Here is a 19,646-nt window from a genome sequence, read left to right as displayed (position 1 = left end):
GAAACACAGTAAATCGGACACTTTGTGTTGCAAATGTGTTGCTGGTGGTTGTAAGGATGTTGCTATGCACCAGCTAATGGTTGCTATGGTGTTCAGAGGAGATTTTAGTGCACTGCTCCATGATTTACTCTTAAAAATCAAGGTACTAAAAAGGTTCTTCACAGTGATGCCATAGACGAACCATTTATGGTTCCCCATAGAGTTAAAGATTCTAACCACTTGTTTCTTTCTCCATTACAAAGAACCTTTTGTGTAAAATGGTAAAGGTTCTTTATGTAACCATACTGCCAAAAATGATTCTTTCAAGTCAAAGAGTATCACCTTTATTTTAAAGAGTGTTGTTATGATATTCTAGGATACAGGGATTGTGGGACCAAAGTCTCCATGATTTAAAGTATTTATCACATTGTAAGTTTTATAGCTTAGTATCAGCACACCTCTCCTCGACAATCCACAAGAAATCTGAAGCGAAGCAGAAAACCAAGATAACTTACTTGCATTTGCATATCAGACGTTCCACTTACACACAAAGAAACTTTTTTGGAACGTGAGGTGGCAGTCTGTGCAGTCTCGCCAGACTATCAGCCCACAAGGCAGCACGTGTGTGCTGAATTTGGACTGTTCCGGGAATTCTCTAAGGCTTTCCTGTCGGCTCCAGGCCTTATATAAAAGTGTGTATGTCAATGTGAGTGTCTGTGTGTATGGACTAGATGGCGAGGTAAATGTCAGTCTCTTAGTCTTTAAACTCAAATGCACAGCACAGAGCCAGCACCACACTTAATGTGCGAGTTATACGCAGCAAATGGAACTGGTAACCGGGAAAACTGAATTATGTAGTAGACTGTGTGCAATGCATTGACCAGAAAGCCTCCCATCACCACGTGAGATTGAAAAATTTAATAAACACACATGGACGCGCAAAATCGACCAATTCACTGAGAAGCACAACTTACAATAGTAAACATCTTTAACAGCTTCTTGGTAGCCAAGGGTCCCAACGGCAGTACTGCAGGTATGTTTTTGAGCATATAAAACCTTACAACATTTATCAAATGATGATTAAACCTGTTCTGAAATCAGATTCCAACAATGTCACAGAATGTGGCTCACCGTTTCTCTTCTCCCTCTGATTGGTTTGTGTCCTGCTCCTTGGGCATGTGTTCCATTCACCTTATTTCCATCCAGCTGCCAATTATGTGAGACTGAGGCGGGCCCCACCCTCGAATGCACGCCTGTCATTCGCGGGTTGTGATGAGTCAGACAGTCATCGGACGGCTCTGCGGAGCGACGCCCGCAACCAAGCCCGCCTCACTCTCCGACCCAGATGCACAGCGATAATGTGACAATATATGATGAGGTCTGCAAAAAAGAGAGAGAGAAACAAAGTTAACATACAAACTAATGTGTACAAGAAAATGTAACAAGAGCGGTTGACGCTAGTGTTCACTTGTCAATGGGTACGTCTTTGCGCTACTTGTGCTACTGTCTTTTTCATGTGACATGACTCGCCTATGCATTACGGAACACAAGTCAAATCGTCTGGACCATCATCCCATCGCTCCCTGTACAAAGAACAACCTTGTTTAAACCAAATGATTTCACGTGAATCACTAAAGATGCTTTTCTAGTCCTTCATAAATTGTTCACGTCAATGATAATTGCTAATGTTGGACAAATGGAATAAATATCACCAAAGCCAGATTTTAGAATATGTGGAGGGGCAGCGTATCATTCCATGCGAATACCCTCTGAACCGGAGAATTGAAGCTGTGAGAAATTTTGGGTGGAAGCATGCAGTGCTAATTTGAGAGATGAGGACCACATCACTACTGAAGATATCAAGTTCACAAACACATACCAAAGCCTGCAGTCTTGCTTTTGTGATTTCAACAAAAGTTTCTCGACAAAACATGTTATATTTACATATTTTTGGCTATTGTTGAAAAAAGAAGACAGAAAGATCTCATTATTATTAATAATGCATTCACATATCATTGCTTTCAGACCTAAACCTTTTTCCAAATGTCCATTCATAAATCATTACTATAATCATTACTTGATGTTGTCTGTGGGTTTTGCCGATATTTTACCAATAAAAAGCATTTGATAAACAGCTTACATGTACATGTAACACCAACAAATTAACTACAAAAGTGATTTATGATCTGTGTACTAAAGAGAACGATCAAGTGTAAACACAAAAAAAATGAAGGAAGCATGCTTGCACTAGCAAACCGAGGATCTTGCAACGCAACACATCACCACACAAATTGTTTGGCACCGGTCAATACTGTCAGACAACATTATTCACAGCACAGACTCCGTCCAAATTTCTTTCTAAAAGTAAAATTTTTCTGGTCACAAAGGCAATATTATTTGAAAGTGATACAGTATATTGAGGCAAATAAATAAGAAAAGTTCCTTGACAGATGTGTCTGAGTGGTTAGATGTGCAATTGTGTTTTTCATGGTTACTAAGTGCACTCTTCAAATACACGATGACTTGTTACATAGCGTGTGGGCTATCTGAATCTATCTATGAATGGGTGGCTCTGAACCAGAGAGTGGAATTAGATCTCTTTTTAGTGTGTGAAGTGAAAGTAAGGGGATCCGGCAGCTTAAGCTGGAAGCTTGAGAGGGCCTGATCACACAGCCGAGAGGTGCCATGAGAGCGACTCCACGGCTCTGCTGGCACCTGGCATCAAGATCAGTTTCAGACGATCTGATCGCAAAACATTCGGATCACTCCAAATAACACATCCCGGGGATCAATCAAGTGACCGCGTAACTCACTAGTCAATCTACTGCCTTTAAACAAGGATTTTTAAAAACAAAACTTGTGAAACAGAACATAAAGACAAATGCACAGGACTTCACAGAGCTTCTTTAGTCGGCCTGACAGCATTGTGCTACTGGTCAAGACCACAAGTGCACATGTTCATAGTCTGATTTATTTGTTAACATCATCTTTTTTTACAGGTGTGCCTGGTCAGAAATGAATGGAATGTTTAAAAAATATCAGCAAAATGAATACTTACTTTACTACAAAACACAAATCTAAATTTTGTTATACAAATTAAAGATAAAGGCAAACTGCAAAAATTTACTAGAAATGTTTCATAAACAAGAAATTAATATATTAATATATATATAGTGACATTTTAAAAGCAAAAACTTTTACAATTTTAAAGTGTTTATAATTGTGTTTGTTGCAGCAATTTAGAGTTTATTTTAGCTTGCTTGTAGAAAAATATTCAGAAATCGATCGATCAATCAGTACACGAGTTATTGACTATTTACATTACAGTTCTCAATCCATTTCCTTCAGTATTTTATAATAATAAATCTCAAAATCAATTCTTTCATATTTCGATATTTATTTAACAATTTCTGTCCTCTGCATGGATTTTTCATTGTTTTGTTATGACAGGTTAAGGTTGACAGGTTAGGGTTACGTAGACCTATAAGATGATTTTAAGGAGTTCTGGTCTGGTCTTAAATCTGTCTTGTCCTGCTTGGTCTCAACCCTTAAAAATCTTGTTTACGTCTTGATCTCAGTTGATGTAGTTTCAACTGTAAGACGCCTAATATCATTGTTCATTTAACCTGATTATGTAAAGAATATTACAAATGTCATGAATTGCTCTCCCCAAGTCCAAATCTGTTAAAAATTCTTAGCTCGTAGAACACAAAGAAAGATATTTGGAAAAATGTTAGCAAATGACATCTCTGGGATATTATTGACTACCATAATAGGAAACATTTGAATGGTAGTCAAAGGTACCCCAGAACTATATCTTATTTTGTGTTCGACAGCACAAAAAATGATACAATAATATTTCCTACTATGGTAGTCAATGATGTTCTGATGTTCAGAAATGACAATTTTCCAAATATCTTTCTTTGTGTTCACATTTATACAGGTTTGTAAATGATGACAGAATTTTTGGGTGGAGTATCCCTTAAATCACACAACAGCAATGTTGTGACATGTGAGTAATGCATGTGGTCATGAAAAGAGCGGCCCACGTTTCAAAATCGGATCGCAAGAGGTCACAGGAGACGCATTTGATATGCATGTAACTACAAAGCATAAACAACAGTATATCTTAATTTCAGGTGTAAACAGGGCCTCTGAAACTGTGCTTGATAGAGGGTGTATATCATTTGGCATGTGTCTGTTTTATATTCTGACTGCAGAGGTGCTCTGCTATTCAAGGGCATGGCAAACAGTGATCCAGCGTGTGATGCAACCCTTTGACAATGAAGCCAAGAAGACATTTGTTCAGCATTAGTTAATGCTCGGCAGTCCTATCATCTTTCATCAGACAAGCCCGTGTGCATATTTACCAGCCTAAATAGGCCTTTTCATCTGGCCGCACAGCTGACGTGTGTATTAAAGTGCACACAAATCTATTGTGCGAAACTATGTGTGTGTGTGATGAGTTTATTAACCCCGATCATCGGGACGTCTGCAACTAATTATAATAATTAGTCCCTAATGATTCACAAAGGATACGACCGGATTATTGCTTATGTGAGAGAAGCTGCTCTGCACTTCGATCGGGGATACTATTTCCTAATTGGTGGATGGCCCGTAAACCCTGCCTCTCACGTACAATGGGTAGGCTAATGTATACACGGACGTGTCGCCGCTGCACAGCCATCTGCATACTGTAGGAGGTCCGCCCGCCCCTTCTGGTCGGTCAAGGGCAAAGTCATAAAACTCCATATAATCAAACATACGGGATCTATAAACGTGGCTTTACAAGCTGTAGTTCCTGTTAAACATGCAACGTAGCAAGAACAGGGCAGGAAGGAGAAAAGGCGAATGAAGTCAAAGACGAGTGGCAGAGATTAAAGGAACAGTTCACCAAACAAAATTAACATCGTTTCTATGTTATATGGAAGCACTATGATGTTTGCATGAAAACAGACGAGAAGAGAAATCAAATGTGTTATTGAAACTATTGGACACTATTTACTTTTATACGTTTTTGCAATAAATAACCCCTTGTGAGAGTCAGATACTAAAAAAGACACTATTCTTTTTTAAACCTGTGTAGGACTTTAAACAAGGTACCAAAGACAATAAGGCTGTGTTATAGCTTCTAAAAGAGAGCAAGATAAAAGTGCAAAGAAAGCCAAAAACGAACCCAGGCCACATTAATTCTAAATGGAGCAACACCCATATGTTTGACACAGCACCTGTGCGTGTAAGCTTATTTGTGTGCTTGAGTTGTATGTTTTCTACGTGAAGGGGCAACGCATGACATATATGTTGACACAGTGCATACATTGGTTCTGAAAACTGCAGCAGGTGCAGCTGAGTAAGATTTTCAACCTCATTTTTCTTGCTGTAACTTTGCCTGCGGTTTCTGCATTCTCATATGCGGTGCTGAAACTTTTTAATTGGCAAGAAGAAAGAATGTTTTATTCGTGCTGTGTTTTCTGCATTCCTCTTCTTCTAATTGAATGCTTTAAAATGCTGCCTTGAAAGCAGCATGAATAAGAATAACTCTCTCTCTGTCTCTCTCTCACTGTTTCTCTTTCCATTTAGGTTTTAAGGCTTAATCCACCTTTCGTAATAATAAAAAACTAGGACCGTCAATCAATTAAAAATCGAATGAATTACATAATACATTAATTATTCAAATCAATTGCACATATCACATATTTCCTATTAAAGGCCCCTATGATCATGCATTTGATGATATGTTGTAAATGTTTCAGATTAGTAAAGCATTTTATAGAAATGTAGAAAAAGTGCCTCTAGTGTTTGCTTCATATTCAAACCATTAATATGATCATAAACCTTTTACTGGCCTGCAAACATTAACAATCCAATTTATAAAACTGTATACCATCTAAACTGTTGTTCAATTGATAATGTATGTACGCATGCACAGTGGACGTTGCATTTAGCAGATACTTTAGTTAAAATCGCTATCATGATTAGAAACAAATATGATTAAAATACAGCTGTAAAAAACTTAAAGGTCCAATGTGTCATTTATGGAGGATCTATTGACAGAAATGCAATATTATATATTAAAAAATGATCTTAGAATGAGCTTTTCAATCTACGCCGCGGGTCCCCTTACATGGAATTCAACGTTTTTTCTAAACAGACAAACAAAGCGCATTTCATAAATAGTTATCTCCTTCGGCAAAGATGAAAAAACATGACGACCTCTTAGTTCTGTGTCAGCTACCGCAAAACATTTTAAGTATGTGGGTGCAAACACTTTTTAAAGGCGGGGTGTCTGCTTTCCGAATAACGCTTGTTTAGACAAAGTTGAGCCGAGTACCAAAACATCAGCAGTAAGGTGCACAGGACGGACATAAGTCAAGCCGAGCGCTGATGAAAGCGAAAGATGAGGGAAGGGGTGTGTTTGTTTTGGTGATTTGAACTTCAACAACGTAGTATGTGGGTTCAGTATGTGGGTGCTTTATTAAGCGTTAAAGTGAAATTTTATGAACATTCAATTCATGCAACATTTACTCAAAATCCACTGAAGAATTTGATGAAAAAGTAATTGACATAATAAGTACGTGGATAAGTCTTAAAACACAAACACTGGCAGGTCAATGCCCTGGGCCGACGTGTCACTGTGTGTTCACACCGAGCGCGAATGAGGCGTCAAGCGCGAGTGATTTACATGTTAAGTCAATGTAAAGACGCGATAGACGCGCTTGCGGCGCGAATAGCGCGAATGAGGCGGCGCGAATGACGCGAATGACGCGAATTGCGCGAATGACGCGAATGAAGCGAATGACGCGAATTGCGCGAATCGCGCGAGTTGAAAAATCTGAACTTTGGCGGAAATTCGCGCCGCGTTAACCAATCAGGAGCCTGCTTGAGTAGTGACGTAGACGACGTAGCGAGCAGAGGCAGAAATAAAAAATGGAGGACACGCTCATCTCAGTGTGTGGACACCCGGAGCTATATGATACGTGTTCATAAAAATAGGAATAAAAAGGATCTTGCTTGGAAGAAAGTGAGTGAGGAGGTCGGAGAATCCGGTAAATTGTAAAAACATTTTCGTGAAGCGAATTTCACTCGCGAATGACGCGAATAGCGCGAATGACGCGTTTTTCACGCGCGAATAGCGCGAATGACGCGTTTTTCACGCGCGAATAGCGCGAATGACGCGAATGAAGCGAATGACGCGAATGACGCGAATGAAGCGAGTAAACACAAAATGTTCAAGCGTCAAACTACTCGCGAATAGCGCGTTTTTGACGCCTCATTCGCGCTCTATGTGAACACACAGTCAGGCTACTAAAAAACACCCCCTTGAACCTGATCAGATTTCTTCCAATAACTCAAGAGCTTTTCCTGGCAAGCCAATAAGCCTGTGTTTCCAACACTTTGCTTATATTTTTATAAAGTTAATCATAGCAGACATTTATTGTGTTGAATAATCCTCATCTTATCTGCGATGAGAAATTTGGCACACGTCTGTTTAGCATCCTTGGCTGAGGGATAAGCAGAATGAATGGGGTGGATCTGATCCAATGAGTGAGTGAGATTATGCTGCAAGGCGGTTGTCCTGTGTAGGTCAGTCTGTCCAGGGGAAGGCTGGATGACACAGAAGGCTCTACCAAAGTCACTTCCCATGGGCACAGATGGATGTTTTAATGGAAACAAAATGGAAAAGGAAGGGCATTGTGGGAAACTGACCCCCCAAAACATATACACACATACACAAATACTTCCCTTCAAAGGCCTCATCCCACCACGCCTTGGCAGACGCAGGTTAAGACGCTGCCAAGAATGTGACTTTGCTTGAAAAACAAATTAGAGCCTTTCTCCGTCTTGATCTCGCTATGTTTTTAAGACAGATCAATCAAAAAAGAAAAACTTTGAAGCTCTCAAAAGGTAGTTTGAAGTAAGATTCTGAGAGTTGAGCTCTCTGTGGGTTTGCCGGCTTTGTGCATAGCTAAATCATGCTGTATTAATGTTTCACAAGTCCAAGCAGTCAGGAATAAAAAGAACTTAAAACACATTTATTTTTCATAACCAAAACACATTAGTCAAGTCTAGCAACTTATCAAACGAATTGGAATGTACAAACCACATGAATATGGTTTTGCAGGGATAGTTTTTTTTTCTTCATTTACTCAACCTCATTTTATTTCAAACTTGTATGTCTATCTTTTCACTGCAGAACACAAAATAAGATATTTTGAAGAATGTTGGTCTCTGAACAACACTGACCCCAATTGACTTCTATTATATAGACACAAAACCAGAGACATTTCTCAAAATATCTTCTTTTGTTTTCACAGGAGAAAGAGTCATATTCGTTGTGAATGACATGAAAATGAATAAATGATGACAGACACTGTTAAACCTATAGCCCACTTCACTTTAAAAGATTTGTTAACTTTATCTTAACACAATGAACATCATACATACTTATGTAAACAAATATAACAAGCTAAATGTCATATAGTATTTTAAATCTGTAGTTTTACACATTCCTAACGTGGTGTGTGAAGGGCTGTGATTTTTCTGGCAGTAGAACACAAGTGAGATACCAGAGTGTGAAATATCCGACAGAGCCGTAATGCTTCACCACACTTCTCCAAATACACACAGCAGGTGAGGCTTGGCAGTCAATCAGGTAAACAGGTATAGTATTTTATCAATGGACGTGAAGGCAAGCCAAGTGGAAACAAAGGGAATTCCTACGTTTTGTGTGTGTTGGCACAGGTTGGGACAACCCTGTGGCTCAGTGGCACCCGGCAGGTTACGCTGAGAGATAAAGCAGATTGAGAGGTGTGGTGTCTTGGCCAAATGCCCTCTTTCTGTTCCCGTCTCGGAATAGACCAAGACACTCACTGCCAGCGAAGCCAAGGGTTTGGGCAATCTCAACCCAAAGGCATTACATTCTTTCCTCTCTTCCTCCATCCCTCCCATTATTTCTTTTACGCTTTATTTTTTCTCTTCTAGTTACTCAGAAACATCCACAACAACAAAGTATGTCAATGACGGCAATTTACCCTCACAGCTCAAAACGGTCTGACCTCCACTCCAGGATTTTCATTTCGCCGCTACAAGTTCACTCCAAATTTGTACCTGGTTATCACTTCACTGTTGGGAACAGTTCACCGTAAAACAAAGTCTGTCTTAATTTATTCACCCTTAAAATGTATCTGTTCTGATGAACACAGAGAAAAATATTTGGAAAGAATGCTTGTAAGCAATACAGTTCTTGTCCACCATGGACTACCATAGTATAAAATTTTTCTTTGTTCTTTTGAACACAAAAGCAGTTTTTTGAAGAATGTAGGTTCTGGGGCACTTTTTTTTTGGGACGATCACTGTAATTTTTCTTATGGTAGTCAATGATGGACAAGAACTGTTTGGTTACAAGCATTCTTCCAGATATTTTTCAAAGTCGGCTTGAATGCTGTATATTGAAAAGAAACACTCAATATTTGTCATGATACAGTGCCCTCCACTATTATTGGCCCCCTTGGTAAATATGAGCAAAGGCGGCTGTAAAACATAAATCTGCATTGTTTCTCATTTTTATCTCAAATTTTCCAACATTTCATTAAAGTAAAACAATTTGAAGTGGGGGAATATCACATTGTGAAAATGTTTTTTCTCTTATACACCCTGGTCACAATTATTGGCACCCTTGTATTCAAAACTTTCTGCAACCTCAATTTGCATGAAAAATAGCTCTGAGTCTTTTCTTTTATGTCTGACGAGGTTTGAGAATATATGGTAAGTCATCCAGAAGATACAGTTTTCCTTTATTTTATTAAATGCTTTTTGACCCCAAAATTCAACTGATAACTGCAATTTTTTGCTCTTTGAAGAGTCTTTGGCCACTCAAATTCTTCTCCTCGCTGTAAATTGAGACAATATAGATACACATCTAGTTTCAAGCTGATCTTAGACATCTCCAGTCCATTAAAACTTCTTGATCATTGGAAATGATATTTTATTATTGTTTTACCTATTTCCTTAAAGCCATTTTGTATTTTGTGTAGCTCAACAGAACTATACTGCACATCAGAACTATATTCTTTGGTTTTATCCATGTGATAATTAAGGGTCGTTGGGCTTTGTGTTAGTAATATTTATTCTCCTGTACAACAAGAAGTCTGTTTCTTGTCACCTTGGTGTGCTATGAAAATGTAAATATCAATGGGAATATACTTGGGAGATATTTTACTCATAAGAATTCTAAGGGTGCCAATAAATGTAACCAGGGTGTAAAAGAGAAAAAAAATCATAGTGTTATATCCTCCCCCCCAATTCAAATAGATTTTTTTATAAAAGATCAAAAAGAGAAACAATGCAGATTTCTTTTTACAGCTTTTTTGCTCATATTTCCCTAGGGTGCCAATAATAGTGGAGGGCAATGTATATACACGTTATTTCATTCTAAGCCCATTTTCTTTGAAAGCCAAAACAATGCCTTAGTTGTCGTGGTAAAAAGCAAATGATGATGTACTGTATCAAGCTCCAAAAATGACAAATTACATTTGCTATGAAGTCAGATGCAAAAAGTGCCATATCTAGTTAAATACAAAAGATTCAAAGCTACAGCAGGAAAAAAGTTTTTTAAAGAACAATTGTTATCAATATAATTTATCAATATAATTTTTAACAACATAAAAAATGAGCATATGTGTTTTGTCATCAAATCCTTACATTGCATACCAGACTCACGTGAACGGACACTTTGAATCATTAAAAGGAATTTCTATCTTCTCTAATGTCTTGCTACACAACTGAATAAATGTAAATGTAATATACAGATTGCCTGTGGTTTTGTGTGAAGACTGACGTTTATTGTCAGCAGTTGAATCTGTGTCCAGAAAGTTCTTACAAAATACAAAACAATTGATGATGTGCAGTGTGAAAGTACACACGTGGCGTAAGGCCAAGCATCAGCACAGCACAAATAAAACACACCGGCTGCCGGCCAAAGGCATAAACACCAGCGCAAATAAAACCAGGGAAATAAACAAGGCCACATTTAGAAAGACTCCACGTAGACTTCGGTCAGGACATAACAAGAATATGTGTTTCTAATACAGAAATATTTGAAGAATAAATGCAATTTTAATGTATTATTAATAAACATTTCCAACTTTCATATACTATGGTTAAGATATTGCAACTGATATCAATACTTTCGCTGGTACAGGTTTAAGCCTGTATATTTAGTTTGTGACATCAATGGCCCCATTGGCATCCTTTGACTGGGTCTCTTTATAGTCAAAAACAGCAAAATCCCAAAGACCACTCTAAGCAGACCATACGAAGACCCGCCCTTGAATCAGCCACACGGTACTTTCATCCTGCATCAGGCCCCAATCTGCCGCACCTCGCCCTCCCCACCTACACCACCCCACCTGTCACCTCCACCCATCACCTCCTCATCTCAGTCACCTCGGTAATGAGCTATAAATGTCAGCCGCTGTGGCATATGGGAGATCGAAAGAGCTCGCACGCACCTCTGAGACTAAAGGAGCCGGCGGGTGGGTAGCAGGACCGGGTGGGTGAGAGGGGGCCCTCTCCCGGATGCTACGCAGCCTTGAAAACCGAGAACGTGGCGGCATTCACTGGGATGACGGCGCCTGTAGGAGAGAGGTGATTTTTTTGGCCTGGTGCCGTAGTCGGGACACGTCCTCCCACGCCTGTGTGGTCCTGGATCTTATTAGCACCCCTAGTTCATACAAATATTGTACATAAAAGATCCATGTACATGTATATAGAAGCTGTGGGGAAATTCTTAGTAATGCTGACTTGAAACATGCACACTTTCCACACCCCCGGGGCAAAAACCTCTCACCCAACCAGAATCAGAGCCTGGTGGCACATGTAGCGATTGGTTGATCAGTCTTTTAGTTCATACGGTTTTAGCCGCAGGACTTAATAATGTGCTGTGTTTAAGATATGTTCTGGGCAATTCCAATGTTATGGATGTGATATTTTTTAGTCAAAACTTGAAATATACATTCTCAGAGAATGTTTTTATTACTGATATATTGAACCATCTGTTTATGTATTACTAAACCCCTGTTGATAGACTCCAGACGATATCAGTTCATGCACAAGTTTTCTATTTTAAAAGAGGGAAAAGATCATATGTTATGGATGTGAAAAAAAGGACACTTTGGATTTCTGTGAATTCAAATTCACAAACCAGAAGCAAAAATAGTCAACAAATGAAGAAGGGATGGCTCTTTATGGAGCACAAAATTGTTATTTTATATTATGGTTATTCTATTCATGAGGAATATGGACCGTAATGGATGTGACAATTCACTTACATGACTATGGAAAACTACACTATAAAACGTTTTGCAGCAGGTTGCCAGTAACTGTAGATTTGATTTACAATTTTATTTTAAACATAAACTTTTCAATAAAAAAAACTAATTCTGCGTCCCAGTTCGCCTACTTATACTATGCCTTTAAAATATGTACTGTTTTTGTAATTGTTATTTATTTATTATTTACTAACACGAAATCGAAGTGGCCGTTGTCGCCAAGACGACACTGTGATCCTTAACTGTCACGAACATCAAAAGACAGCATTTCCTTGCATTTAAGTATTTATTTAGTTTCGTATGTAATGTTTACTGTATACATACATTTATTAATTTAGCGAAGCATCTGATTATTTATTTTTATCAATGCACTGTAAAATCACTAAACTCCGCCCTCTCAAGTTGTGGGTAATATCATCCGTTAAGTGTCTACTCTAACGTAATGTTAGCAAGTGTGAGAATTCTTCACTTGTCTGTTGACGGCTTAGGTGCGTTATGAGGGTGGGTGAGATGATAAATCATCACCGTATCAACACTGAAAACAAGGGGATGTTTCTTATTTTTAGACGACACTCGCACACTTTTCGATTTTCTATTATTCAATTAACTAATCGAACATTCGAAAGTCGTGACTCATCCCTACACCAAATATTGACATCTGGGTGATCAGTTGTGATTTTTACATGTTGAGAGAGCTATGCGCAGCCTACGGCGTAGCTACGGCGAAGGTCCTACGGGCGACCATAACTTAGCCTTTAGGTTGACATTTGCATCAATTTGCACTTTTGCGTCTTTGAATTATTTAAAACAATGTTGCAGTCAAAAAGATACAAACTCTTGTCATTTTGTCTTTCTCTATTGCATTTGTTGAGCGTCCCACCGCGAATGTTGCATTAAAGGGATGAAAATGAATTGACCATTTTCTTAATGACAAGAGGGTGAGTAAATGATGACAGAATAAGTATCTTTGGGTGAACTATCACTTTAAGGCACTGAAAAAAATACGCAAGAGGAAGACAAGAAGAGGAATTTTGGAAAAACAATATTCTACCTAATATAAATATGAACTTTTAGGTGAACTTCTCCTTTAAGATCGATGGCCCTTTTGTCGGTTTTAAGGAATTGTAGTTTTGCACACCCTAAATGCCTCTCTCAGGACTGTTTAGCCCGGTTTTCTGTATACAGACAAAGAGTGATGCGACAGGTTCAGGGACGTAAAGCAGATATTTCTGTAAAATAGGCCCACAGAGGCAAACGAGAGACTGATGCATTGAAGGAGTGAGGTAGATGAAGCGATCCTAGCAAATTGCCCCAAGGTATAAAATGAAACTTCATCACTTTTTTTACGTTCCTCGCTTCTCCTGTATTTATTTCACATCCTTACCCAGAGCCAAGACCGCTTTCTAGAACATTCCGGAGAGGGAGAACAAGAGAAGGTACAAAATGAAAAACTAGGTGTCTGATGGCTTTAAGCAGCAAATTCATCATTTTTCCTGTACACTGTATACGTCTGAGACTGGGAGGAGAGTGTTTGTATATGTCTGTGTATCTTAATCGGGTTATTCCAGCATATATGTTTGCTTTTCGGGAAAAGGGGTGAAACGCGTAGCTGTGCAGCCACTATGGTCCCGTGTCTGAGATTTATAAATGTCTATGTATAAATGCAAGTCTCTGTGGATCGCTCTGTCGATTTATTTTTAGGTAAACACAACCCTTCCTCTGCTTGTGAATTGTGGGTGATGGGGTCCTACTTTTTTCTTTCTCTGTTTAAGCATGCATATTATACATTATGCAACCCATATGCAGCAAAGCCACAGAGCTGTAGGTGTGGCCCCTGAGGGCCCAAAGTACAACCAGCCCCTTTCTTATTGGATACCAGTGCATTTCTTTCTTTTTACGGTGGTGTGCCACAGAGAGGAAATGGACTTCGATTCCCAGAGCGCTTGCGGCGAGACAGCTCGCACATGCTCAGTGCATAATGAGAAGAGCCGGCCCCTGGAACTTTTTCAACGGGAGTTCAACGTGGCCTGCTGACATTCTGTAGCATGATGGGGCGGGTCAATCTTTGCTTCATGCGGATGCCTTGCTAGAGACAGGAAACATTATGGAGCATGAACATTGATCACAAGCACATGGGGTGGGCTGCCGAGATGATACAACTTGCCGGAAGAGGACGAGAGGATATGAACCCTGTTTTCTCTCCTGCAGAGCCTGAGGCAAATGTTTCTCCAATAGAATGTGTCCATTCCATACAGAGCTTGAAAGAGTCTTTGAGAGACCAGATGGCTCTCTATAATAGAAGTCAAAAGCATATCCACTATTTGTATTAGTCACAATGTTTGTACTCAGATGTCTGGGCCAATCACAGGTAGAGGACAAATGAATGGTACAATCTATGAGACACAGAAAACCATAAAAACAAATGCAGATAACATTCAACTGCACAAATTCATCCTACCTGTGAGGTAGACTCGCTTAGATTTACTTTAAGATTACCTTAAGAGGTCTAGATTAATCCTTGGAGTGCCACATGAGCAGATATGTTTTCATTAGGAGTGGGAATAACTAGCGATACATTATTATACAGATCTTCTTCACAATATAACAGATAAAATGTTTGTAAAATACTGTATGTTAGCATATTGTAGAGCCGTTTTTTGCAATCCTTCTTGTTTCTCACCTGCTTAAGTGCTTTGAGCCATTATATTCACACAAGATGTTGTAACTCTAGAAATGTAGGATTTATATTATATATTTTTGTATTGTGTGTTTTTTTAAAGTGATAGTTCACTCAAAAATAAAAATTCTGCCATCAATTACTCACCTTCAGGTTGTTTCAAACCTATATACATTTATTTGTTCTGATAAACACAAAGAAAGATATTTGTAAGAATGTTAGCAGTTTTCATAGCAGGAATAAAAATATAGTGTATTTTTTGTTGTGTTAAAAACAAAGTTAGATATTTTGAAGAATTTAGGAACACAAACAGTTCTGGGGTACCTTTGACTCGCATTACTATGGCAGTTAATGATGTCACAGAATTGAAAATGGCTAACGTTCTTACAAATATCTTTCTTCTGTGTTTACCAGAGTTTATTCAACATTTTTGGGTGAACTATCACTTTAAGCTGCAATCCATAGTTTTTGCCTCTCTAACGCCATCTCGGTTTCTGACAAAAATGCAGCTTTACATCAATTGACATTAAAATGACACTATCTGCAAAATCGTACCTGACTCTGCAACTTTATTTACTGGTAAATCGCATGGGCTAAAATGGCAGCATAAAAGTTCCAGATAAAACAGCTAAACAATACTTAAAATGCAACACATAAAATTTCCTTTAGTACTCATATGTCGAATGATCAGATATTATTTCAAACATGTACATCTTCAGATTGGTTCTTGAATTTTATAAAATTTGAATGGTTTATTTTACAGAATTTTAAAAGCCTTTTTTAAATGCGGTGAAAATTGTAATACATTTGGTAATGGGGTGTAAAATAACAAGAAAAATATGTAATTTTACTTCACAAAAAAATTATTTGACGTTATTCTGATGCTCCAGCTTTCAGAATTATTATGTTTTCACAGGTATTTTTGTCAATTTTAACCAAATGTCACAGATTGCAGCTTTAATTCTTTAGTAGGCTATGTTGTACCATCTCACAGACTTGCTTCTGACAAAAGGTTGGCCTCTCCATTTCACCAAAAGTCTTAATGTCACTAATGTAACCAAATCAAACAAGAAGGCAAAATATCGCAATCGTAAGAAATATCAGTAATTTCCCCACCCAAAAGTTTTCATCTTCCAGGGGTCAAATAGCGTTTTGGCAAAGTACATGTGGTATCATGATACATTATTTTCCCTTTGTTCCTGCTGGGACTGCTGCAGTGCATCATGGGCAGGATTTGAAGAGAGTCAGAATGTTGGCAGACGCAACGTCTTAAGATGACAATGATGAAACCGACACTTTGGGCAGAGGGAGAAAGACACCACTGTTCTGTGCATTAGAGGGGTGGGGAAAGTGAGAGAGAATCGAGTGAGAGGGAAACAGGTTACACTGTAACACACTCAGAGAGTGTTCGCACTCTGACATACATACTGATTCAATAACGCTCAGGTTTCTTTCAGGTAAACTGTCTTCTGTAATCTCCTGTAACGCTATACAGTAGCTGATCTTTGAACGCCTGAATTCAGTTCAATGAGTGGACATAACACATGAACGACATAATTGAACGTAATGCTTGACAAATTGGAGTCTGAATTTATTCATACATGTTTCATTTCCTTTTTTCTCTATGGCGATATAAAGGCCACCTTGAACATCAATTAGATTTTTATGGATTTTGACAGAAGTTTAAGACAGGAAAACGGAGCCGAAATATTGGTGACTCATCATGCACTACACAGATACAACCAATCAGGCGCTCTTTAGCAAACAACTTGTTAAATTCAGATTCTGTTTCACTGAGAAATAGGGAACCTATTTAGTGGGCTCTGCTAGCCATCAAGCTTTATAAATAATAATATTTTAGCTTATCACATACTTAATACTGCTGCTATACGTCACAGGTCAGATGCCACGGGTTCACCAACAGCATGAAGAGAGAATGTGAGAGATAAAGAGAGAGAACAAGAAAGAGAAAAAAGGATGAAAATAGTGGAAGGTGTGAAGGAAAGATGTGCTAAAAGATTGCATTACTTCAGCAGGTTTGAGTTACACACAAAGCTCACCTGTGGTCACACACCTGCCAGTGAGTTCAGTTGTGATATCTCCTGTTTAAATGCTCTTTGTGAGAGTGTGAGCAAACTTTACTTTCACACGGCAATAACAGTTGGGTGATAAAACCCCCAACAATATTTTCCTTATCAGTGTTTTTCGTCTTAATAAAAACCAATAAAACATTAAAACATTCTAATAATAGGAGACATTTACTTGAAATGAAAAGCTTGTTACCTCTTTGGTAAATCCCATGTTTGTTTTCCGAGCATGTGACTAAAGTTTATTCTTAAAATACTAAAAAAGTAATGTGCCAATGGGGGGTGGAAAATAAACTTGAAAGTAAAAGTTCTCCAGAAAATGAAAGTTCAGTTATTATTTAATCACCCTCTTGTCATTTCAAACATTTTATTTCTTTCTTCCGCGGAACGCAAAAGAAGATATTTTGAAGAAACTTGGTAACGGAACAGCACAGATCCACATTCACTTCTATTGTATGGCGCCGTTATCAACATTCTTCAAAATATCTTCTTTTGTGTTCTGTGGAAAAAGGAAAGTCATAGAGGTTTGAAAGGACAAGAGGGTGGGTAAATTATGACAGATTTTTTATTTGATGGTGAACTATCACTTTAATTCAAGATATATTTTTCTGAATCTACTTTGCATATGTTTTGGGAATGTTTAAGAAGAATGTAAGGTTTCTTGTACAAAGCAAACAGAAAATTATTTCTGCTGTGAAACCTTAGCAGATGCTTTTACATCAGCACATTCTGAATTCATTTAACAGTGTATTCTTTCTTAATCCATGTGCCCCTTCAAAACATTGGAAGTGAAAAGACAAATTGGTTGCTGAATCTCTTTTAAGAGACAAAGCGTAATGGGAGAAAAGGACTGATAGATTGGAAGAGAGACAAAAATCTAGAAAGAAAATGTAGGAGCTACAGTATGCACCTGAGACCTGAGAGAGAGGGAGACAGCAGGAGGTGAGAGACGCTGAGGGATTTTGATTAAGTGCTACAGCTGAATAGGTACCATTCTTCTCAGAGCTATGACTCTGGTTTCACAAGAGGAATGTTGCTTATAGAGTCAAATAGACCTATCTACACACCCTGACACACACAGACAGACAGACACAAAGACACAGTGGCATTGGCTTTCTGTGAAGTGTGTATGATTGATGGGAGTTAAGGGCTCCACCTGGCAAATGGGTTCCCAGTATATTCAATTTGGCGGCTTAATCCAAGTGTTGTGCTATAAATGTGTCTCCAGATGTTTTAAGGGATAGTTCACTCAAAAAAGAAAATCCTGTCATCATTTAATAAGCCCCTTGTCATTTCAACCCTGTATGACTTTTGCAGAGCACAAAAGAAGATATTTTGAAAAATGTTGGTAACCGAACAACAGCGGTACCCATTCGCTTCTTTTGTGTGTACACAAAACCAATGCAAGTGAATGGGTACCGCTTTTGTTCTGCTACTTACATTCTTCAAAATATCTTCGTTTGTCTTCTGCAAAAGAAAGAAAGTCATACAGGTCATACAGTCAAGTAGTACAGTCGAACAATTATAAAACTCCTAATATTCGAATACAAATAAAAAGAAGATTGTGGTTTATCTATCCTCATGATCATCATGATGACTGGATTTTTATTTGTGAACATCTCTTGATATGATCATCACCAGTGATATGATACAACAGTGTCACAATCTGCACATCTGGAGGATGTGATGTCAGCTGTGTTTACATGTCAAAAACTAACATATACTGTCAATGCTACAGAAGTCTTTTATATGAGCCACATCATCTTTCTCTTTACCTTCTTTCTCTCGCCTCCTCTACACAACAGCTGTTCAGAGTGATAAGCGTTTCGTAAATGAATGAATTATTGCTCATCACATGATTAACATACAATTTTGTTAGGTTTTAAAAATAAACCACAGCTGTCATGTGGTTAGTCAGAATCTGATAGATTTACCTGTCTCTATTTCTGAAATTCTAAATTTAATGTGGGTTATTTATTCACGCGCTGCTGCATCCTTAAATTCTTCCATATCAATTAAACTCCATTCTGTTTCGACACAGCAAAGTACAAAGTATTGTTGTCCATTATTACACGGCTTCTTGGAATGCTTGATTCTGATTGGCCAGTCGCAACATTTGCAGGTTTGTTTTTCCCAGATAACAACCTCAAAACAAAAAAACGCACGGCAACAGGATGCAGCAGATCATCTGACAGGTTTTTTTGACAAATATAATATTTTAATAACATATATGACATAATATTTCCAAATGATTAAAACAAAGGGTCTTGTATCACACTGAAGGGGCTTATTTCGTGATATCAGCCGGCTGCAAGTACATGATCCCGCTTATTACACGGCTACTTGCCACATGAGAACAAAAATGGACATAAAATGTGAATTTAATTTTTATTTGTAATTTTATATATATATAAAAATTTAAGAAGCCCTTTACTAAGAAACTACGTTCACATGACACAAACAGGTAATTTGGTTTAATCAATATTAATGTCATATATGTTATTAAAAGACGCATTCGAACTTGCGTTGATATGTAGCATCAAAACTGTCAGGTGTCTTTCACACCACATCCCT

The 19,646-nt window shown here is 38.2% G+C and overlaps 1 protein-coding gene across 5 annotated transcripts in view; it reads right to left on the bottom strand.

The window, feature by feature from the left end:
* thrab (thyroid hormone receptor alpha b) overlaps positions 1–19,646 on the bottom strand; it is a 121,652-nt gene that overhangs the window by 35,283 nt on the left and 66,723 nt on the right. For all 5 annotated transcript variants that reach the window (XM_079476575.1, XM_079476579.1, XM_079476577.1 and 2 more), the window contains one exon: positions 1,111–1,359. In XM_079476575.1, the coding sequence (XP_079332701.1) occupies positions 1,111–1,166 (56 nt within the window). In that variant the 5' untranslated portion in view covers positions 1,167–1,359. The remainder of the gene's footprint in view (positions 1–1,110; positions 1,360–19,646) is intronic.

The sequence above is a fragment of the Barbatula barbatula genome (assembly GCF_947034865.1).
Source record: "Barbatula barbatula genome assembly, chromosome: 16".
NCBI classification, from domain to species: Eukaryota; Metazoa; Chordata; class Actinopteri; order Cypriniformes; family Nemacheilidae; genus Barbatula; species Barbatula barbatula.
Note: the sequence above shows the minus strand (reverse complement) of the source record. Positions and strands in the feature narration are given on the sequence as shown.